Source organism: Amblyomma americanum, chromosome 9 (genome assembly GCF_052857255.1).
Source record: "Amblyomma americanum isolate KBUSLIRL-KWMA chromosome 9, ASM5285725v1, whole genome shotgun sequence".
NCBI classification, from domain to species: Eukaryota; Metazoa; Arthropoda; class Arachnida; order Ixodida; family Ixodidae; genus Amblyomma; species Amblyomma americanum.
Genome location: NC_135505.1, coordinates 12988628 through 13013465, shown reverse-complemented (window position 1 = coordinate 13013465; position 24838 = coordinate 12988628). Strand labels below are relative to the sequence as shown.

Genomic DNA, 24838 nt, shown 5'->3' with positions numbered 1-24838 from the left:
GACTACGCCCGCTGCAGGGCAGAGGCCTCTCCCATGTATCTCTATTTAACCCTCTCCTTTGCTAGCTGCGGCAACCGTATCCCCACGAACTCCTTAATCTAATCCGACCAGCTAACTTTCTGCCGTCCCTGCTGCGCGTGCCTTGTCCTGGAATCCAGTCTGTTACCCTGAATGAAGAGCGGCTTTCTTGCTTTCGCACAACATGCCGTGCCCAAGCCCATTTCTTCCTCTTAATTTCGAATCGCTTTCATTAATCCGCGTTTGTTCCTTCACCCGCTCTGCCCGCTTTCTGCCCGTTACACCTACCACTTTTATTTCCGTAGCTGGCTGCGTTGTCCTTAAGTTGAAACCTTTTCGTTAGCCTCCACGTTCCTGCCCCATAGGAGTACCGGTAAGATACAGCTGTTGTGTAAACTGACATAGCAGCAAGAGATTTGATAGACGGGCAGGTGGTATCAATTACCATGAAACACTGCGCGAGGAAAACAGACACGCAGAGGGACCAGAAGGAAGACACACAAGCGTAGACGAGCAACTCGTTTTTTCCACCTTGAAGATCAAATTTACATGCATCAATAAATCGGAGGAAACAAGGGGTTGCATGCGCCAGGACCAAGAAACCAAAAGTGCAGAAAAGAAAAGAATCTTCCAAGAGTTTTCCTAGCTCATTACTGAACTGACCGAAGTATAGCTGCTGAAATTACACTTGCTTTTATCAATAAAACGCTTCCATAACATCAGTTAGTGAGTGAGTGAGTGAGTGACTGAGTGAGTGAGTGACTGAGTAAGTGAGTGAGTGAGTGGGGGAGTGAGTGAGTGAGGGAGTGAGTGAGTGAGTGAGTGAGGGAGTGGGTTAGTGAGTGAGTAAGTGAATGAGTGAGGGAGTGAGTGAGTGAGCGAGCGACTGACTGAGCGAGTGAGTGAGTGAGTGAGTGAGTGAGTGAGTGAGTGAGTGAGTGAGTGAGTGAGTGAGTGAGTGAGTGAGTGAGTGAGTGAGTGAGTCGGTCGGTCGGTCGGTCGGTCAGTCAGTTAGTCAAGCATTTACTTTGTCCGTAATAGAGAAGGAGGCAATAATAAAAGCTCGCAATTTTAACAGCGGACCTGCGGCTTTTTCAACTTTTCAGCGTAGCGGCAAAAACGGCAAAATAAAATGAGAGTGATTGTTTGCAACATTCGTACTAAGGGGGACAAAAGTTTCCTGGACGCGAGTTATGTGAAATACGTGTATTGCAGCTCCACTCCGGTATACCCAGTCGCCTGATATTGGAAGCGAGGGAGGAGCATTTAGGCCTTTAATGCACTCTTACAAAATCAGGCGACTGGGTAGCGAGGTGGAGGTGCAATAAACGTTTTTTCTAGAACTCGCGTGCCGGAAACATTTGTCTCCAGTAGTACACAGTGCAAGAGCACAGAGTATCCACGTATGCAGAATTGGTCTTTCTCCACTTAACATTCGTTGTTCCCTGGGAGTCCTTATACTGCTCCTGGCGCAGGGGTGCAGCGTTTAAGTGGTGCGCCACTGCCCTGAGGTGGCAGGTGCTGCCACCAGTTTAATTGTGCAATCCAGGTCAGACAGACGCTAGACGATTGTGTAGACTCTGAACCTCCCGAAAGGTGCTTTCGCAGTAATATCAATTACTTTTACGCAGGCAGAAACCAGAGGAACAAGGAAATAGAAAACAGAAGCCGTAAAGCAGCGTCAATTATAGCAGAGGGAAATAAAAGAGGAACACACTGAAGGAGAAAAAAAATCAGATAAAGGGGAAAAAAACGATCTGCCACTATCAGAAAACAGACATTTCAACATAGACTAGCGGTAATGCTGCAATACATGGCAATTCACGTCTTTTTCTCTAGAGTCTTTTTCGTGCGCCTTAAGCTTCATGTTAACTTACTTTCCAGTCTGGCCGACGTACAGAGGGTTCCAAGACAAGGGTCGCTCTTAAACAGCCGTGGAAATGCAGGGAACCAAACCATGCCTGTGCTTAATATATATCATTCAAACGCGCCTTGATGAGGCACTGCCTCAGCTTCGTCCTTTGCTCCCTACATGTTTGGCCCGATTAAAAGGTGAAGAAAAGACAACACGATGTCACGCTGCTGTGCAACCTTCTCTAAATTGTGCGCTATCCTGTGTGCGCAGGGCACAGCCACCGGACTTTTATCATTTGCTCTGGCGCACGGAGTCTTGCTCCGTGCTCTGGCGGAAACATACCGTCTGCTTTTCCCTTAAGCCCGTGCAAGGTGAGTTCCTCTTAGGCTCCAACGATCATATGTCCTTCACATGGCATATAAGTCATTGGAGAAAGACAGGGTGCCACCGATGCGTTTTTCGGTATACACGCTGAACGTGTCCGCTTTACCGACAGGGTGGCATTTTCACCTTGAGACAGAACGCGGGCTTTCCACTGGCCATTAAGGGAGATGGGTGAAATGTAAGTGGTAGCACGGCAGGACGCATTTATATGGTGCTTTGCGAGGCGAGTCTGTCTCCTTCACATTCGGAGCTGGTGGCGCCATCTCCAGGGCTTCCTAGAGGCGTAGTTGCGCTGACCGCCCTTGTGGGCAGGAGTTTTTCGGGCAGAAGAGGTGTTGCAGTGACGGATGCAGCCTGCCAGGTCGACCCAGATAACTGTTCTCTTCATTGAGATTAATGGACAGGCAGTGGATGAGAAGGGAAGCAACGGAGCAGTGCAGTGTATCTTTTTGACGTGCAAGTCTAATAGGTAAAATGAAGGCGCACATTTACGACGCTGTCTCTAGCTCTTCCTGTCCGCCGAGGTTATAGACAGCCGCTGACCATGCATCTGCGCAGCCGCAGAAATTACTATCCTGGCGGCAATCTGTTAACTTTGAAATTCTGCCTCGAGCTCCTTCACACTGTATTCGTCCTGGATTACAACCCTTTGCATCTACTCATCTTCAGTAAATTGCGTTGGAAGATCTGCTTTAACACATGGTTTGAACAATATGAACACGGAACCAGAGAAAAGAATTCATTAGTTGCAAGTTATTAAGATGTTCCCTGGATGGTCGCACTCTTCCAGTTGAATACCTGTAACTTGCGCAGTAGCTATCTCGCTCTCTGGCAATGGTGCGTAGGCGGTGCAAAGAACTTCTGCTGGAACCCTGTATTGAGCGCTCAACTTCTTTGATTGCCAGCTGCTGTATTTCATTGCCAAGAAGGAAAGGACGGTGGTACATTTAACGTGAAAGCGGTTTCTCTGCTAGCGTGAGCGTATGTCAAAACCGGTGTTTTTCGGTTTAACCAATCCACTATTTTTTTTCTTTTCGATAACATTTGTGTTCTCGTCACATTCAACCCCGCCGCTGTCAGGTGTCCCGGAATTCGCTGTTTGCTCGGTTAGCGATCGCTCAAGTACGTTGTGGCGTCATCACAACCGGCCCACCGGTTGGTGAGCAGCGTAGCTTCTAGGCAGAAACCTTCATAGAAAATAGAAATCGAAAATCAGAAAAAAAGTGTGACATAAGCGAACGTCGGCACCGCCACAGCATAGCGGATACCTGCCACTGCAGCTAGCCACTCGAATATGGTTGTTGGGGGACTGATAATGCCGAAGGAAACGGCGCAAATTCACACACAAGTTGTGCATGCTTGTCCTTGTATTTCAGTTAAAGCAGCAAACTCTACGGTCTTCTTTAGAGAATGCTAGATCAGCTGAACAGCGTACTCTTAAAGTTAACCAAGCGCCGCAGCATCGACAAAAGCCTATCAAATGCCGACTCATACATTACGCGTACAGCAGCGTTCTCTTCTCAGATTCATTCGTTGCTCAGATGGCGCTGTGGAAGTTAGCGTATTTTATCGAATTTATACACTCCGCTCAAGTAAAACATGGTTGACAAACAAAATGTCTGAAATTGAAACCCATTCTTTTTTTTTTACTCACACGTCCAGTATAGCGGTATTGGACGAATATGAATATTTCTGAAACTTATCAGCAATAAGACGGACAGTAGAAGGAACAGATTTCCACGGACTCTCAAACGCTTAATTTCGAAGTAAGTCGGACAGTGTTTTTGGATGCATGGTGAGAACACAAGAACGACACATACTTTTGCTAGACTCTCGATTGCATCCTCATATCATATCATTGCTATGATCTTGCATGTCATTGTTATTATCTGACGTGCGCACTGAACCATGCGAGAAGAGAAAAACCCAAGGCTATGTCGTAGCCACCAGAGAATTGTTTCGTGCAATGGACATCACTGAAAACAAAGAACTATAATCGTTTATCAATGATTCTGCCACCTATTGACGAAGGGCTCCCAAGGCCTCTACCATGTTCATAGGTTGAACCATGCGAAAGAGATGCGATAGGACAGACGCTGTACTTGCAAATTGAGGAGGAGGAGGAACAACTTTATTTACGTCATGGCCTAATGGCATCATGACCTAATGGCGCCGTGACATAAAATAAGTTTTCTTCAAAATGCAAGCAGTCTCAGCACGCACCGCACCATCAAAAACAAATCCGCCATAAAAGTAGCCGCGGCGCACTGCGAAGTGAATAAGGAGGAGCCGAAATCGGGGCGCTCCTTCATTAGGGGTGGGGTCGTAATAAAAAATACATTTATTTGTTCACAAGAGATAAACGTCCATCGAAAAAGCCTAATTTGGTCGTTTTTTTGCATCATTAGTGCTTAGCATTGGGGCGGGGTACCGATGGGCAAAGGTCAGGCGACAGCACTAATGAACGCATTACAAAACAAAAGTAATTGGTCCCTCACATGAGAAGCAAATCCATTCCGCGTGGAGACTTCTCGAAGCCTACTACAAACATTGAAAGAGCAGGGCAGATCTCCGTAAATATAATGTCATAGTACGCGAGAAACAGAGCCGTAATCTATAATCGCAAAATGAACACCGCCAATGAGTGCCACTATAACAGACTCTGATGTTTTCCGAAAGGCCCCCGCGTAATCTGAATGCGCACATCATGCCAAAGTATACATTTAGCCTGCATGAACAGTTGTAGCACTGTGCGCACAACTGCATTCATCTTGAGCAGTTATCGGTTGCCTTCAGGGTGGCAATCATTTCTCTCGACATTTTTCTCCAGAATCATTAGTACAGATTTAGTCTATGTTCACCCCCATCACTATTTCCTGTGTCAGATATTCAAGCAATTCCTGTTGTGAGGCCCCCAAGGTTCTTAGTGGACAACGCTTTTTACTGGCACGGCAGCCTGCGGCAGTACAACGCGGCGATTGATCTCGACACTGGCGAGCCCCTCGAGCAGGCTTTTGAAGAATCGAGCCTGCCTTGTGGCCGAGCACGCCCGACGTTTCACAGCGCGCGAACGCGTCAGATAGGAATACGTGGCAGTGCCAAGTGGCTTGACGGAGATAAACGCTCGGCGGAGCTTGGAAACGTGGAGGAGGAAGAGACAACAGGGCACACAGTGGTACTGCCTTGCCAGCTGGTAGCAGCAGTTTGAGCTCTTAGGAAATTTCCAAAGATTTCACTAGCATGGGTTTTTATCTCATTTGCGTGCTTAAGGCCATGCGGCACGACCGATAGGCAGGCAGTGTTACTGTGCGTGCACTCTTAAGGCACTACGCTGCAGCAGTGAGTGAAAAAGAATACGCGCATCGGCCTAGGCCTTCGGTCAACGAGGGTAACGGCGAGTTCGTGAAGCCCTGCTCTGAACTTGGACGCGCTGCGAAGCCTAAACAGGGGAAGGGAGCACACCGCGGGAGCCATTCCTCGTTTTGTTATTTTTATGCAGTCTGCCGCCCGATTTGTTTTCTTCACTCCTGGGCCTGTTCGAGCCGCCGCCGCTGCCTCCGCAAGGAAACCAGCTCCATTAATCACAGGATCCCGGCGGGTGGTCTCGGCGCGCCCCTCGGCGGTGTTCAGAGGCAGCGCTCCCTGGACACGGCGCCTGTAGCATCCCTCCCTGCATGCGGAGATCGCGCCTGCCGATCTGAAATTTTAAAACATCCTAATCTTCCGGAAAAGCAGTGGCAGCTGAGGCAGCTTCTTGCAGCTTGTGTCGCATTTGTTTCCTTTGGACACGATAAGCAGCACCGTCCTGAAGAACAAGAAACACGGCCGAAGAGGGGTGCGTCATGAACATTACCATGTAACGTTCGTTAATCACTTCGCTTAACCTATGTTAGGGGAGAAAGTTAGTGAACCTGCCAACGAAGGTGCCGCTTGTTCTTACATTTTGTTATTTTATGAGCTAGTTTTGACGTACGAAATGGCTCACGGCTGTGTCCTCCCTGAATGAACAAATTTTCGTGTCGGTAAACACAGGGATGTCTAAGAGAACGTTCGAGCTCTGATTTCTATCGAGGGCACCGGTAATGGTCCGTAATGATAATGACAGAAAAGTTCGAGTAGCCATGCGCGCAGAGCTCTGGGCAACTTACGGCGAAAGGGAGCAGTGAAAGCGGTAACAGGCCGCACGTATGGTTGTCCACGGTTTCATTCAGACTTCAGTTGTCTAACTTGCAGTAGATGCTGCTTCTGGAAGGGCGCTCCTGTTTGAAACATACATTTTTGGATGTTTTGGCGTATAAGTAGTATTCAGTAACTACAGCGCTGCGGACCGGAGACCTTAGAAAGCGCAAAACAGAGCGATGTGCTGCGTCTTTTCTTTGCGTCTCGACCATTGCGCTCTAGTTAGGGAATGCAATTGCCAACTCGCCAAACGAGTGTTCTTGTGGAAAAAGTAGGTTTACCCGTTTTTCAGTTGAATACTTCTCGCTTGCATTTCCCAAATTCGAACCTGCCATTAAACAAGGAAGCCACCATTCGAACTGAATTAAGCAGAGCCAGAAAACGCATGCTCCCTGTGCAAAGACAAAGTCAATTACCCGAAAGTCAACTTGACTAGGAGCGCGTTGACACGCCTTCAAATATATCCAAAAACACTGCAAAGAGAAATCTGCCTGGTAAGGAGTACAATAAAACTTGTTGCTGAGCTAGTTGGTGACACATATTTGAATAAAGATGCAGCGCAAAAGAGACGGGCATGGGAGGGAGACACGACAAAGACGAACGCTACTAACGACTGGCTTTATTTTCCGTTACAGATATAAACATATAGGTGTACACATCGCATGCACACATGACGCTAGGGCGGCTCTGGGCTTCTTGACAGAAAAAAAGAGAAATCTGATTACATATCTACTATCGTAGAAATAACGAGTATCAAAATGTATCATCTGCGAAAAAAAGTCAAGGGGGGGGGGGGGGGGCAAACAGGCAATGAAGATCGACCTACAGAAAAAACCGAAAGAAAAAAACAGGCACGCACGTAAGAGGCGGTGTTATACTTACAGAAACATTTCCGGAAAAGAGCGCTCGGAGGAGAACAAACTTATTGACGCGTCGCTAATGCAATTACTCGATTTTTTGTTAATGTAGAAAGCGTCCAGCAATACTCTGGCTTTCGTGCTTGCGCTCCTGCCCAGAATCTTTGCTTCTTTAAAGCGGGGCTCGCACTTGCACGTCAGAACATGTTCTGACGTGCAAGTCTCGCAGCAAAAATAATACACTTAAATGCATGTAATAAAGAAAATTTTGCGCAGAAAAATTAACACTATTTCAAAATAATGTTGGTATACTTCTACACATTTAATTATTTATTTTTTTTTCAATACCCTAAAGGCCCAATGCGGGCATTACATAGGGGAGGGGGAGGGGGGTATTCATCAAAGAAAGCTTAAGAAATACACAACACAGAATATAAACGGCTGAAGAGAGAAATAAACAAGTGAAAAAGCTTGGTTTAGAAGAACTTTTTGTTGGGCTAGATGGTGCATACTGTAAGAAAAGAACTGTAGCGCAACCAAGGCGAACACTAGACAGAGGCACAGGATAGATGCCAGTCCTGCAAAAAGTGTCAACCACGGTTTCATGAGATAAAGATTTTGGGCAAAAGCAAATATACTAGGGCAGGAGAACTACTGGATTCATTTCATATAAGGAAGAGAGGCATATATTGTGTTAGCGATACGTCTGTGAATCTATACAAATCGGAGATGGCATATCTTGAACAGTTCTGTTGATAGTGGTGTGTGTGACCTGGTATCTGCATGTGATCGGGTTTTTTTTCCTTATATTTGCTGGGCTGCCAGTGAATCAAGTTAGATGAGGTTTAGCGCTAATCCTGTGTGCCTCTTTCTTGTGTTCGCCTTTATTGCGCTTCAGTTCTTTTGTTATTGAAGAAGCTTGGTACAAGTTAATAAGAGAAAAAGAAAAAAATGGCTAGGAACAGGTACTTGAAAAAATGCGCATGTAGCAAATCCCACAAAACAAAAACAACAAAAATCGTACCTTCAGAAGTTACAAAACATAGCATCGAACATTTCACGGAACGTTACGGCCGACACGCACACACTGAAGCAAGCGAAAAAAAAAAGAAAGAAAAAAAGTGAACCACACAGCGATAAAAAAAAAACGCACACCATTCTACATTAGAATTTTCTCAGTATGACCAAAGAGCTGTTTGAAATGATTATGTTACAGCGATAGCCGCAATGCTAGAAGGAAGCGAATTGCACTCTTCAATAGCCAGGGCCAAAGGTGAGTATATTTATCGTTCTGTAAAGCGAAAATTGGTTTAGTCTTCTTCATGTGATCTACACGAAACAATGTGTGCGGTGCCGGGAAATGTGAACTTGCAAATGGTGTGTTGCTCTGGTAGAGAGTATGGAAAAAGATAAACGGCTGAATTTTCTGCTCATAACCAGAGGCGGGAGATGAAGCGATGTTTTCAGTGCTATTATTACACTTTGATACCGAAAGTAACGGGAAAGGATGAGTCGAGCAGCCTTGTTTTGTATAGATTCCAACATGTTAATAAGATAGGTATAATGAGGGGTCCAGATAGAGATGTGAAGGGTCGAAAAAAAACGCCGAAAACTTGGGAACAAGTTTTGTTGTTTTTTTTTTTCAGAGAACATGAAAAACACCAAAATTTCCGGACGGATTTTTTTTTTCCGCAACGCGACATCGGGGCCCTTCACCGAAACCAGAACTCAAGGCGAAAACGAGTCGCTCGAGTTTTGGTATCGCTGGAGGGCCGCGACCGAACCGGTGGAGGATCGCCATCGTCATTTTTAAATGGCGTGTCGTGTATCTTCAAGCTTCGACGTGCGCGAAACGTTAGAACTCTCTACCGTCTGTACATCGCAGCAACGTGGCTGCGTATTTCGAATTTCGCTATGGTTCGTCCACAGTCGCAGGTGTGGAAATATTTTAAAGTATATGTGACTCACCTACTGCGGGCAAAAAGCTGCAAGCGTTTTGCAAATATTGTGACGCGTCGCATGGCTTCCCGAACGCTACACGTCTCACTAAACATCTCTTGTCCTGCAAAAAGTGCCCTCAAGAGGTGAAGGAGATGTATGACGTCGCAGCCCAAAAGAAGCCATCTGGAAGTTCATCGGCTGTCTCGTCAAGTTAGTACCAGAGCTCCAGTGTCTCACTGGAGCCTTTTTCGATGAAAAATTCCGTTAGCGTCTCCTCTTTTGTCGATAGACTCACGCCTCAAATGCAACAAAAAATTGATGAAACCTTGGCCAGGGCTATTTATGCAACGAACACGCCGTTCTATCTATGAGAAAATGAGCACTCGCTCGCTACTTTCAAGATGCTTCGGCCTTCATACACACCACCTAGCCGGTACCTTTTGAGCGGCCCCCTGCTTGACGCTGAGTATGAGCGAGTAAAAACTCACGTAGAGGACGCTCTGACCAACTCGACATGCCTCACCATGCTCACAGATGGGTGGATCAACATTCGCGGCGAGTCCATTGTGAACTTCGTCATCGCGACACCACAGCCTGTGTTTTACAAATCGGTTGAAACAGGCACCAATTGGCACACCACAGCCTAAATCGCAAGCAACATATGTAACGTCATTGAGTCTCTGCAACCCCACAAAGTAAGTGCCCTGGTTACTGATAACGCGAGCAGTATGCAGGTAGCATGCAAGAACGTTGTTTACAAATTTCCGCACATTTCAATCATTGGTTGTGCAGCACATGGGCTGCACCTGCTTCTCAACGACCTCATGCGCCTAAATGTATTGCAAGAGGTTCACGAAAAGTCTAGAAAAATTATTAACTATGTGAAAACCACTCACGTAGTTGAGTTGCTGCTGCGCTCCAACAAAAGCCGGATTCGAGGTACGGGAAAGGCAGTTTCGCAACACTCAAACTCCCTAGCAATACAAGACTGAGTGGCTTCACCCTGTCAATACAAAGCCTTTTCAACAACAAGGAGGCACTGCAGGGGACTGTAATCATGGGAAAACTCGAGGTGAACAATTAATTACGCCAGGCCGTCTTGGACGAGGATGCGTTTTGGAAGCAATTGCGAAGCTGCTTAGGCCGGGTGACTGGTACCAGTCTCCTCGGAGATTACTACGCTTGAATCTGACAAGGCCTTGTTGTCCGTCGTCTACGAAGTCTTCCAGTGTATTAAAAGGCAAGTCGCGGCGTGGCTGGAAACTGGCGCATTGACGCAGGACGAACAGGCTCAAGTAATGCACGGGATCAGCGAGCGTGAGGAGTTCTGTGTACGACCCATTCACATCGCTGCCAACCTCCCAGACCCAAGGTATCGTGGCAAAAGCCTAGATGACGCGAAGGTTGCAGTCACGTTCGACTGGATTTTCGGCCAGGCAGCGCGCCTATCGCTGGACGTCGGGAACCTGCTCTCTAACGTCGCAGAATACAGAGCCTGCAAGAGAATGTGGTCAAGAAAAGGAGTTTGGGATACTGCGAAACACTTGGATCCATCCACATGATGGCAAGGACACTACTCCAGCCAGCCCTTGTGCCCCCTCCCCTGTCGCATACTCCACATTTCCCCATCTTCTGCGGCATGTGAACGGAACTGGCCTGAATTTGGAAATGTGCACACTAAATTGCGGAACATGCTTACAGGAGAGCGAGTGCAAAAACCTGTATACGTGTCTACTAACCTAAATGCCAGGAAGAATTTGTTCGCCGCACAGCGAATCATGGACCTGGCTGGCGGACATGAGCCGGGCACGGACTCAGATTGATGTGTCTGTGACGGTCGGTCAGAACGGCCTGGTGTGAAATTGCGCGTAGATCTTCAGCCAAGACGCTAAGCTGGGACTTTCGGCGTGGAGTAATATAAGAATTGTAAGCGTTTCAATAATTGATAAATAAATAATTCGCTTATTGCACAACTCTTTTTTAGTAATCGTTTTTTTTTCGTTCTTTCCTTACTTTTCTGAAAAAAAAAACGAAAAAAAAACAAGTTTTTTTCAAGCCCCTTAAAATTTCATGAAATTTTACATCTCTAGTTCCAGATCACTGCCGCGTATTATATCGCAGGCCTGATTAGCATGTTGAATGCGTGCAATTTTTTGTCCTTATTGGGTTGGAGCAGTCGGCGTTTCAGAAGACCAAGATTTTTTAAGGCTTTGATAGTGATCAGTTCAATATGAGCGCTCCAGTGTAAATTAGCGTTAAAATTTACACCGATGTATTTTACCGACGCTGCAGTTTCAATGATAGTATTATTAACTGTGCAGACATTAGGACTTGTGTTAGCAGCTGTTAGTTTTATCTGCGTTAATTATCATTTGCCACCTGCCCCACAAAAGAGTTAGCTCATCAAGATCAGTCTGGAGAGCAATGATGTCGCAAGGGATCGATATTACTAGGTAACTTACGCAGTAGTGTTGCAAATAATATTATTTTTGATGCTATGTTCAACGTGATGTCAATAATTTATGTTAGAAAAGCAGTGGACCCAGCACCGAGCACTGACGTACTCCTCAAGCAACATCTCTACGTCTCGATAAGAAGCTCCCTAACTTAACTGACTGAAATGAGTTTGTTAGAAATGCGTTAATCCTTTAAATACATTAATCCAAATTTATGCCTTTCTACAGGCATATTCGCTGATGCGTTCAAAATATCAAATGTGTATGTAATTTTTAAAGCAGGAAATGAAATTGATGTGAACAATCACCGACAAGTATCGGTCTGGCCAATATTTTCGAAAATCGACGATATAGTAATAAATATTCGGGTCCTAAATTTCTGCAAAAATGCTATAATTACTCAACAGCAGTATGGCTTTCAGAAAGAATAGTGTACTGAAAAAGAATTGCTGCATGTAATACAGAAGATAATCAGAAAAACTGAATAGAAATCTTACACAGCACGAATTTTTCTCGACTTGAGGCATTTTATAGAATAAAACTCAATATTTTACAGAAAAAAAATTACGACTTTGAAATCAGAGGAGCCGCACTTAACATATAGAAAGTTACTTGAACAACCGACTTCAATACGTGCAGGTTAACCATAAGGTCAGATTTTGGAAAAAATAAAATATGGGGTCCCAAAGGGGACAATTCTAGGGCCATTATTATATTTATTGTATATGCATGTGATATAATACTGTACGCGGACATAAAAATTGTTAAAACGCAATCAACTGTCTAAACAAATTATTACTCTTACTTATCAGAAATCAACTAGAATCGAACACTAAGAAAACAAAATACATTATTTTTTGCCCACGAAATAACTCTACCATTCCTGAAGCCGATATACAATCTCCTGGTGAACTGCTAGATCAAGTAGCCTCGCAAAATTTTCTTGGAGTAGTTTCTCGAAGAAAATCTCAGTTGGTGTCTACATAGTGAGAAAATACGAACAGATATTTCACCGTCAATTGAAATTATTTTCCAACTAAAATATTTGTTACCTTTGTGTGTTAAAAACAACTGTATCATACTCTCGTGTTTTCTGATGTGCTGTACTGTATTCTTGTCTGGGGCACTACAACAAAAGCAAATATAGAAAACTTGCTTTTGCTACTTTAAAGAGTGATGCGACTGACAGAAAACTCCCCATATAGAGCACATTCTGCCCCACTCTTTGAGAAACATCACATATTAAAAATCACGAATATCATGATTATGAATAAGAAAACTAGCGGTAAAAGTATACGACCCACTGAAACCTGATCCGGCGGCGTTCTTTAAGCATTCTTCAGAGATCACGACCATTACCTTCGCCACATGATGTGTAAAAAGAACAGGTACGCACAAGGTACAGCACAGAAACACCGAACAGTCAAGTAGCTGATCTTCTGAATAAATACCCTGATACTACAGCAGCAATTGAAGACAGTGCGTCTTGTAGGCTTTAAGCAAAAGGATGACGTGCTTCTTTTCCTTGGCCTAAAATAGGCGCTTTATAGCAAACAAAATCTATCCTATATTTTTATTTTCGTTTATTTTGGTTAGAGAAATTCATTTTTGCTGCTGTCTTTGGTTGAGCATGCCGATTGCTTTTTTTTCTCACCGTACTGTTTGAAATATTGTGTATTTATGTTAAGTGCCTATTAGTCATATCGATTCTTCATGTTAGTATTCTTTCAAAAGAGCTACAACTGGGGCTAGTTGGAAATGCATCCTTGAAGGTACTGGTGAGCGCTACCAAAATACGGAAAGGGACGAACACACAAGACAAGCGCTTTAGTTTTCTGCTTCTTTTTGTGCTCATCTCTGTTATATGAATATGTGCTTATGAATGTCTTTGGTTCCTGTCTACTATTCTTATGTGTGAATGAGTTTACGAATTCTCCGTAAAAATTGCCCAACGCCCTGAGCGTATGAGAAAAATGGTATGGCATTTCGTCAGGCAACTTTGCCTTTTTGTCGCCTCCTCGGCAACCATGGTCTTGTTTGAAACAAACTTCGAAGCTAGAAACTTTTGTGCTAAAGATCATTTACAATGGTAGGGTGGGGTTACTTACAGGATTGGTTCACAGCAATGCTGGTTTCGCCTAGTCCGAGCTGATAAGTGTGAATTGTTCTTTGACTCACCTTGGCCAGACCTCCCATTAGACACTTCATATGTCTAACCCGTGACGATCCTGACCGCGTTTTCTGGCTTCAGGCCGGTCTGTATTCCGTCGTTGCCACACGGAACAGAAGCCCGGTGACAGTTTATGGGTGTGGACACCGATTCGGAGCCGCGGACGCGATGAAAAGCTTTTTGCGCTCATATTGTTTGCGCTCTCATAGTTGCTTCCACACTGCCTGGCCTTTTGTTGACTTTACTTTTTCGTAAGGCATTCTGCCGTTGCTTCTTTAACAGGAAAGTAATGCCGCGAAACTCTTGTACTCTTGGTTTGTTCATATTCAAAACGGTCTGCGCGCGGATATATCCCTTTGTTAAGCGAGATGCGACCAGCGTTATCTAGAAAGATTGCTCCTGCGGGCGACTATGTCGACATTGTTCTGGGTTGTTATAGTTGCTTTTAGAGCCCTATCTCGAAGCTTCCTCGTCTTCGATGACTGCCGAGAGCGTTTGTAGCTGTCGCCACCGCCGAGTTCTTCAGTTTATTTATAGGCGGAAGTCCGCCCAATAAAGATTTTGTTTCAGTACCTCGTTAATCTGCACGTCTCTTTTATTCGCGGCATCGTCGCCACCTCGCGACAATATTTAACTGAATTTCAGCTGAAATTCTTTATTTCATGTCTGCTTCACTGCTTAGAAATTCACAACGAAAGTTGGATTGAAGGGTGAGAGGTGACGTTCGCAAAAGCAGCTAGACGGTCCTGTTGCTACTCATAGTGACTCTGAACGCAAATTTCGCCATTGCACAAGTGAGTTCTTACTCTTGTGGTCATAGTTGCTGTTGCTGGTTTATATCTAAAAAATAAAATTGGCAATCACCGAGATGAAAAGATGGGTTCTCACCGCGCCACCCTCGTGTGCTGTTTTTGCACATAAAAACGGCGACAAACCTCAAAAGAGGCCTTCCAGGCAATGTCTTTGACCAATTGTCATGACATCAAGGATTTGCGAGCGAAAATTTTATACCTAATCTTGTTTGCGGGCAAGTCTCGTTATGCGCCCTGGTTCTGCATGTTTTTCTTTTTTTTTTTGCTAGAATCTATGCTTGGGCGACTTGGTATGCCATTTCAATTTCTCTTTATTTATAGCGCCCCTTGGGAGCCCTTTTCTGATTGAAATATGCCAGTTTAGGCAGCGACTAGGCGTGACGCATACAGAGGCGGCTCTAATTACGAAACGAAAGGCGGTTGGTGAACACTTGATACACGCGAAGCTGGCTAGGATGCGAAACTGTACGATTTTGTCAGCCAGGCTATGCCCTTTTGATATCACGTTGTTTACAACACGGAGTTGTCAATTCTGGAGTATGAAGACTCGTAAACCTGCGAGCTGCTTTCTGCAGAGGGGGTGTAGCGGCACCTTACCCGCGTGCAGTCGGCAGCATCTACAATGATTACAACGTGAACAATTTGGCAGAGATCTGCCTGGTCGGGAGCAGAATTAGAGAGTAAAGAGTGACATTCTACCAAAGATTAATTAGAAGACTGGCGTTTCGATGCCGATCCAAAACATTCAGGGTTCGCTACTTCGGTGAAAGAGGCGCGCTTTTTAAGACACTTGCGAGCCATTTTTCGGGGTTCGTCGCCGTACAAGCCAAGAAAGGAGCGGCGAATTCTCTACTTTGCCCCGACCGGTTCTCATGACGATCTCATGAGGTCGCCGCTAATCGCGGAAGCGGGAGTATTAAAAATTGTATTGTAAATTATGGGCTCGCTTTTGAAGTCTTGTGCGCGGCATGAACGCTCGTTGGCCTGTACTCTACATAATGCGAGAATTTTATAGCTAATCTCAAACACCCTTTTCAGGGACCTTTTAAGTGCTTGGAATAGGACGACCTGTCTGGCTAGTTGGTGCTGATTCACTGCGATTGACAATGCTAGACACACGGACAGGGGAATGTAACAGAAAAGACGAAGACACAGCGCATGTTCAGTCGTGTTTTCTGTTTCTGTTTCCTGCCCGCGTGTCGAAGCGCTGCAACTACAATAGACTGAAGTGCCCTGAGAATCTTTTTTGGTAGTAACTGTCCAGTACCTCAGAGAACTCGCACGGCAGCGAATCATCAACATTAGCCTCATTACGCCTGCAGCATGGTAAATGCCTCTCCCATGGAAGAACGTTCGATCAGGCGAGTTTTAAATGCTCCATAATATTAAAACAGCGCTAAGCAACAATGACCAAGAATGAAGGGAACACAACATTCAGCGCCGTTGAGTTGTGTTCCCTTCGTTCTTGGTCCTTGTTGCTTAGCTCTGTTTAGCCTCTGCTTTGCCAGCTGCGGTAACCGTATACCTGCAAACTTCTTAATTTCATCAGCCCACATAACTTTCTGCCACCCACAGCTACGCTTGCCTTCTCTTGGAATCCATTCCGTTACCTTAAAGGGCCAGCGGTTATCTAGGCTTCGCATTATATGCCCTGCCGAAGCCCATTTCTTCCTGTTGATTTCGACTAGGATGTCATTGACCAGCGTTTGTTCTCCCACCCACTCTGGCCACTTCTGGTCTCTTAACGTTACACTTATCATTTTGTTCACATAATCAATAATTCGACGAAAATTCGTCTGGCCAGGCATTGCATTAAAGGAAAACAACGCGGTCACTGGTGAAGTCAGGAAGTTCAAGATGTTTCGGAACCTCGTACGGGTTCCTCGATCACTGAGAGGGACCACAAACTGTTTGGTTTATGGGGTTTAACGTCCCAAACCGACTCGGGCTATGAGGGACACCGTAGTGAAGGGATCCGGAAATTTCGACCACCTGGGGTTCTTTAACGTGCATTGACATCGCCCAGTACACGGGCCCCAAGAATTTCGCCTCCATCGAAATTCGACCGCCGCGGCCGAGATCGAACCCGCGTCTTTCGGGCCAGCAGCCGAGCGCCATAACCACTCAGCCTCCGCGGCGGCTGGGACAAGAAATTGTCGCGACTTATTTACGTAACACATGGCGTAACGAGCGTGCGTAGATGGGTGGCATAGTTCCTTGCATCCGTTTCATCGTGGCTGGTGTCGATTTATTGATTAGAGATTCCAGCAGCCGCCGGATGGCACCTTTTTTTCCTTCGTGACGACAGTGGTGTGGTCCCAGTGAATCATGCGAGCAGCACGTGCTCGGTCGGCAATGGCGTTCGCTGCGTGAGTATTACTTCTTACGTCACATTTGTGGTCGTTAAGTGGTCTTGACAACTTTCCCCTTTCGTCAATGTAAACCTGGTGGCAATCAGCACATGCGTTTGGTAGACGAAGGCTGGAAACGCTTCAATCGGCAGTATGTCTTTCACGTTCAGAAGCTGGTTACGGAGCTTGCTGGTCGGGATATGGGCAATTCGCATGTCGTATTATGAAAAAAAAAAAGCACGCTAGTGCCTCGATGACTCCCTGCACGTAATAAATGGCTACAGGTGCCTGGAATGTATTGTAGCTGTGTGTTTGCGGCTTTAATATCCTCTTCTCAATGTTACTGCCAATGTTACTAGGGTAGCCGTTATAATTGTCATTTTAGCAGATGCTTGAAGCTCGTGTTATTACATATGATACCACTGACGTCTTGTGGCCGCCTGATTACAAGACATGAAATTCAGGTAACGACCTGTGTGCGTAGGCTTTCTGTAGACGAAAAGGTGAGGGCGCCCTCGCCCCTGCGAAACAGTATTTGGAAGACTGGTAATGAGCTGTCTTTCACAAGTTTCAGGGTGAGCTGTATATGCGTATTCTGGGAGTTTAGGGTGTCAAGGAAGCGCGAGACGTCTTGCTTCTTCAAAACGCAGAAGCAGTCGTCTACGTAGGGGTAGAAGACGTTCGGTGCAGGATTGAAGGTGGTTAGTAACTTTTCTTCCAAGGCTGCCATAACTAAATTGGCCGTTGTAATGGATATTAACGCTACCATTGCCATGCCTTGTCCCTGATGATAGAAACTGCCGCCATAAGAAAAATAAGTGTTGTCAAGGCGAAACCTCCGCAGCTGGCAAAGTTCTGGACGTCGATGGGTGTTCGGCCAGGGAGGCCAGTGTCAGCTTCCGGGGCTTTTCCACACGTAGCAACTGCTAAATCCACTGGTACGCTAGTGAAGAGCAACGTGACGTCGAGCGAAACCATGATGTCGTCTTCCCTCAGCGAGGTGCCATGCAGCTTGGATACAAACGTGGACGAAACGTGAGCAGCGTTATTTTCCTTTAATACGTACAATGCCTTTCCAGATGAATTTTCGTCGAGCCATTGGTTATGTTAACTACCGGAGTACGCATGGAGAAGACGTCGTTACGAAGATACGTCGATTCATCTCGGTGACTTCAAAGGTAGCTGCGTTCAAGACGCACCTGGACTTCAACCTCACTTACAAACGGGAGGGCTTAACGCCGAGGACTCTCTGTTCTGGAGTGCCGCCAGAAGCTTCGGACTTTCAAAACACAAGCGTTCTTTACTCTTCGGGAACTAGAGCATGTGATGCCGGAAGACTTTCCTGAGCAAGTCTTCAGTTTGCGCTAGTTGGTGAATAAACATCGTAAATATTACAAAATGGTGCGAGAAAACTGGGACAGGAACACGAAAAACACAGGACAGGCGCCAACTACCAACTGAATTTATTATCTAGAAGGAACCGCTTATAACCCCAGGAGAGGCGCAACAATATACAAAACACAGATGACATGGAAATGAGAAGCAGATAAAAAAAACTGGCAGAGAACTGCGCAAAATTGAGATCTCTGCGTCTCTTAACAACACACACGCCTTACTGACGCACACGGGGCTCCGCTGCTTAATCAGGTATGCCTCTATTATTTCTCTTTCTAGCGTATCTTTCGACCGAGCGATGAATCTGGTTCAGTTGAAAGCAGGATAACATTTGCAGGTGCTGCGATCTGTCGCCATGTGGCTACCATATCCAGCCTTCACCTGCGTTCTGTGCTATCTCGCCCTATCATTGAAGCATTGCCCAGTTTGTCCTGGACACGGAGTGGACTCTGCGATAGTACTCTCAATCTGGCACTGAACCGCTTCCCTTTCGCTATGCAGGCACTGCTTGCATTTTTTCTGCCGTGGCTATCGGCCACTCCGTGCAGCCTGATATGCCATCCTCCGACACCACCAACAGTGGATTCTATCACGCCTGCGCGTCTGACGAGGTGCTTTCTTCGCAGCTTGCTTTCACGCCCTCCCTGGACGCACCCGGCCCGGTAAAACTCGCCTGCAAACCGCCTTTCGGATCGACAGCAACATCATGCTCAACCAAGTATTTAAGAGGCCAGCATGGCAACTTCCGCGTCAGTGGACACGGCGACAGTACTTGCAACGTGGCACTGAACCGCACCTCTTTTGCTATGCAGGTGTGTACTGCCCTTCCGTTATGCTAAGAAAAGTAATAACGTCTGCTTAGTACCGTTCCCGTGTCCATAATTGTTGTGCGAAGTATTCTGTGACTATTCTTCCCTGACCCTTTTGCTGTTGCGTGCGGATGATGTGGAGCGTTATCCTGGGCCTCCAACCAAACGCTTGGATTCGCTCCTAGACATTGGATCTTTACCCTGTTATCACGCGGAACAGATGACAGATGAAAGTTATATTTCAGTTGCTAAAGGACGTTCACACTCGTTTTCTGTAAAGTTCTAAAGTTCAGACCGAACTATCAGCTGACGTTAAGGTTATCAAAGCAGGCAGAAAGCCATTGAAACAAAAATCACTTCAATTTTGAACCGTTTTTAGATGCTGGAGGAAAACTGGAAAAAAAATTGGCGGTGGTTTAGCTCTGGTTAAACCTGGAGTTCCGCGAAAGCTACAGCTTGCCGAGTGGAACTTGGTCACGTGACCAACCACGTGCCGGACTACGCTACCAGCAACGGCGCCGCGCCGCCGGTAGCTGGTCCGCACCACGTGCTACCGTAATGTTGCAATCGCTACAAAATAGAAGAACTCAATGAGGAAATTTCAAGCATTCTAACTCAGATTAGCTTTCCATGCAGGTCGGGTCATTAAAATCACGGCAGGATGAGTTTGACGACAGATCGCGGTGTAACAACCTATTTTTCTACGACATTCCAGGTGCCGATGAAATCTGGCCGGACACTGAGGGAAAACTAACTTCTATTGTTACCGACTCCCTTTCGCCCCATGATATTCAACGCGAGCCCCGTTTAGGATCCTTCTGTCCTGACAAATGCCGTTCGGTCGTTTCGAAATTTGAGAAGTCACACTTACTGAGGATCATTCTGTCGCAACACATCTGGCACGAAAAAAGCTTCTTGATTCTGCGAAAAGCAACCTGATTCCCCCACCCACAAAATGCGCTACAACAAATTACTTATGAACAAGAAATTTTACATGCACGATTCAAACGTAGGCACCGTATTAACACTGATACACGTAGCGCACATGCCACTTCAGCCTCTGCGGCTAGCTCGGGTAGCAAATCCTAGGCATGCGAGACGGGTAGTGGTCAGGCACCCACAGCTTCAGTATCGGTCTTTTTTGCTAACATCAGAAGCGTTCTTAACAAGTGTAACTCTATTATCAGCTGTATCGTCATGTGTTCCGCTAAAATCATTGCGTTAATAGAACCTTCGCTCATTGCACATGTTCGCGACATTGATATTGCCGCGAATATTTGCAGAGTTTGTTCTTTCTTCGAATCTGCCGCCACACCAGTTTATCGCTTTGTTTGCGACGCAAGACGCGACTAGATTTATCTCGATTGATCGCAGTCAGGCAGAGCTGATTCTACGTTGTTCCGGAATGTTCTAGTAACTTTGCACGCTTCCTCTCGAAAGTTTGCTATCAGCTTTAAGTTGAGCACGGCCGACAGCGGCGGGCATTCTGTTCTACGACCGCCGAGCACGCTTCTCGCTTCGCCGCCGCCGAGTGATTGAGTCCATTGTGGGCGCAAGTCAGCCCAATAAACAGTTTTCTTTTAGAAGACCTTTTGTCCGTCTTCATCGTTCCTTCGACTGCCGTCACCACTACGTGACAATATCTTTTTCGATGCTCATAGTTTTGTGTTCTTCCGCTGTGATCAGGGCACGCAGAGAGGCGGCGGAGTGCTTCTCGCTATTTCCAATGATATCCCATCATCATGTATACATGTCGAGACTAATCTAGAAATATTATGGTCTGCGCTCACTCTTAATCACCTGAGATTAGTAATAGGTGTATGCTACCGACAACGTTCCTTGTCACCTACTTTTAGTGATGAACTTTACGATGCTATTAATATCGTCGCAACACGCTTTCCTTCATCGCCACTATTCTTATCTGGCCATTTGAATTTTTCGAACACAACATAGAATACCGGCTCCCCTTTAATGTCGCCATTCTCGTCTCAAGGTCGCAAATTTTTAGATGTGTGCTCAGTATTCTCACCAGTGGAGTTGCACACACAAGCAATTAGAATAACGGAGAGCGCAGCGGATACACTAGATTTAATTTTTACAAATCGAACTGACATGCCTCACCAGTTGCATACCTGCCGGGCATCAGCGACCACTTGATAATGCAGTTTGACATTATCCTAGCCCCTCCGAATAATAATAAAAAGAAAAAATATACGGAACTACAACAAAGCAAATTTTCAGGCGATAAATACTGAACTCTCTTTTTTATCCATGAGTTCCTTGATAGCTTTGATAACCACAGTGTTCAAACTAACCGCAGCATGTTCACAGCTAAAGTCTCCCAAAGCACTGAACAATACATTCCTCAACGCACTGTTACGACCCATTCAAACGCTCCCTGGTACAATACCCACATTAAGCGTTTATCTAACAAAAAGAAACGCCTCTAACGCATCGCAAAGCTTCCGCCAACTGGTGAGTGATGGGCTTCGTATACGGTGGCTTCCAACACGTATGTTCAGGCGCTTAAAGACACTAAAAAGCACTTCCACTCATATGTTCTGCCCTTCATGTTAACCATGAATATGAAAAAAATTATGACGGGTCATTAGTCCTCCCACCGATGATAGCATCGCCTTATCTGACCCATCAGACGACCTCATTTCTTTCGACATTTGCGCCTCAATTCTAAATCAAACATTAACTTTCAACTTTACAGCCATGCCTGATGTACATATACCTACAACTCACCACTTCAACTATGTTTCCATGCCACCTATAGCTGTTGCTAGTCTTGGTGTCGATAAGCGTATTGGTGGACTCAGTGTTTATTCCGCTCCAGGTTATGACTTCATTAAGTTCAAGTTCTTAAAAAGCACTTAAACTTATTCTTTGATTATCCTAACCGAACTTTTCCAGAAATCACTTTACCAATAAACGCTACCTACTACGCAACTTAATGAGTGGAAAATCTGAAAGGTGGTTCCACTCTACAAATCCAGCAGCAAAGCATCCCCAAGTAATTATCGTCCCATGTCCCTTACTAGGACTTGTTGCAAAATGCTTGGACATATAATATTGTCACGAAGTGGTTACTGCAGTCCGGGGAGCAGAACGACAGCGACAATGATACTTCAACAAATCTCTTTATTTGGGCTTACTTGCGCCGACAATGGACAGAATCACTCGGCGGTGGCGTAGCAACTCGCGTGCTCGGCGGTCGTCGAACAGGATGCCCGCCGCTGTCGGCCGTGCACAACTTAAAGATGATAGCGAACTTTCGAGATAAAGCGTTGCAAATTAGCTAGAACATTCTGAAACAAAGTAGAATCAGCGCTGCCTGGCTGCGATCAATCGAGATAAATCTAGTCGCGTCTTGTGTTGCCAGAAAAGCGATAAAGCGGCGTGCCGGCAGCATTGAAGAATGAACAAACACTGCAAAGATTCGCATTAAGCCCCTCTCAAAGAAGCATCCACACGATGCATTAAAACAAACAAGGCGACTAGCAACAAACAAAACAGATCGTGTGAAAATAAACACAGAGTGTGGAAACACAGCGTCCTTTAATGCGCATAATATGGCTTTAGACGGACGACATGGATAACTTCTGGTCGTACGCGGCGTCGCTGGGATGCAGTCATTGCGTCAGGGATTACTTCATAATCCAGTTCACCTATCCGACGAAGAACCTTGTACGGGCCGAAATAGTGGTGCAAAAGTTTTTCACTCAATCCACGGCGGTGGATAGGCGTTCAGACCCACACTTGGTCTCTTGGCTTGTATTCCGCGTTGCGTCCTCATAGGTTGTAGCGTCTGGCGTCGATCGGCTGCTGGTCTTTGATCCTTAATCGGGTAAGTCTTCGGGCTTCTTCTGCGCGTGGGAGGTAGATGGCGACGTCGACGTTCTCTTCTTCGGTAACGTTGGGCAGCATGGCGTCTAGCGTGGTCGTGGCCTCCCTGCCATGGACGAGCCTAAAAGGCGTCATCTGGGTGGCCTCCTGCATTGCGGTGTTGTAGGCGAAGACGACGTAAGGCAGGATGACGTCCCAGGTCTTGTGTTCGGCATCGACATACATGGCGAGCATATCGGCGATAATTTTATACAGGCGCTCGATCATTCCGTTGGTCTGTGGATGGTAGGCAGTTGTCCTCCGGTGGTTGTAGCGCAGGATGGTTTGCGCTAGTTCCACCCGTGAATGCTGTTCCTCTGTCCGTGATGAGCACATCGGGGGCGCCGTGTCGCAGAAGAATGCGGTTCAGAAAAAATATGGCGAGATGACTTTTGCTGTTGTTCCCCTTCGGTAGGTCTTTTGCCTCGGCGTAGCGGGCCAAGTAGTCAGTCGCTATGATGATCCATTGATTTCCAGACGTTGACTTTGGGAAAGGGCCAACCATGTCAATCTGATGAAATAGCTTTGAGGGGGGTTCAGTGAGGTTCAGAAATCCTGGTGGTCAGGTGGGAGGGGTCTTTCGTCGCTGACAATCTCGGCAGGTTTTCACATAATGTGCGACATCGGCAGGCAGTCGGGGCCAGTATTACTTGTCTCGAATGCGGCGGAGGGTGCGAGACAACCCGAGATGTCCAGCTGTCAGCTTGTCATATGAAGTCTGTAGAACTTCTTCGCGGAGACAAGCAGGTACAACAAGGAGCTAGGCTGGTTTGTTCGCTGCGAAGTTCTTCACGAGGACATCATTCTGGACATAGAAGGAAAACAGTTCTCGCTTGGATGAGGCGGGGAGTGAAGAAACCTTTCCTTCCACTTACTCGATTAGGCGTTTTAGGTTGGGGTACATGCGTTGCTGTTGTGCAAAGAGCTGGTGCTGATGGGTCCCAGGAAGGCGTCCTCACCGTCGTCTGATGGTGGTGCATCTACAGGGGCTCGTGAGAGGCAGTCAACGTCAGAGTGCTTGCGTCCGGACTTGCAAACGACGGTGACGTCAAACTCTTGGAGGCGAGGACTCCTTCAAGCGAAGCGGTCAGAGGGGTCCTGGAAATTGGTAAGCCAGCACAGCGTGTGGGGATCGCTGACCACCTTGAACGGTTGTCCGTACAGGTAGGGGCGGAATTTAGACGTAGCCTAGATGATGGCAAGGCACTCCTTCGCAGTTGCTGAATAGTTAGCCTCGGCCTTGGAAAAGGAGCGGTTAGCAGCCTATGCGATGACTTTTTCCAGCCCGTCGCTTTTTTGAATGAGGACGGCGCCTAGGCTCGCGCTGCTTGCGTCTCTATGAACTTCAGTATCGGCGTTTTCATCAGAATGTGCGAGTATCGGAGGGGACTGTAAATTACGCTGAAGTTCTTTGAAGTCTTGTCCTTGCGGCGCTTCCCATTTAATTAGTTAAAAACTTTGCGCAGAATAGTACAGGACGGGATGGAGAAACACACACACACACACACACACACACACACACACACACACACACACACACACACACACACACACACACACACACACACACACACACACACACACACACACACACACACACACACACACACACACACACACACACACACACACACACACACACACACACACACACACACACACACACACACACACACACACACACACACACACACACACACACACACACACACACACACAC

General features: G+C 46.3%; 1 protein-coding gene across 1 annotated transcript in view; it reads left to right on the top strand.

Annotated features, from left to right (window-relative positions):
- The first annotated feature begins 18957 nt into the window (after positions 1-18957).
- LOC144105172 (uncharacterized) overlaps positions 18958-24838 on the top strand; it is a 199771-nt gene continuing 193890 nt past the window's right edge. The window contains exon 1 of the mRNA XM_077638329.1: positions 18958-19230. Within this exon, the coding sequence (XP_077494455.1) occupies positions 18973-19230 (258 nt within the window). The 5' untranslated portion in view covers positions 18958-18972. The remainder of the gene's footprint in view (positions 19231-24838) is intronic.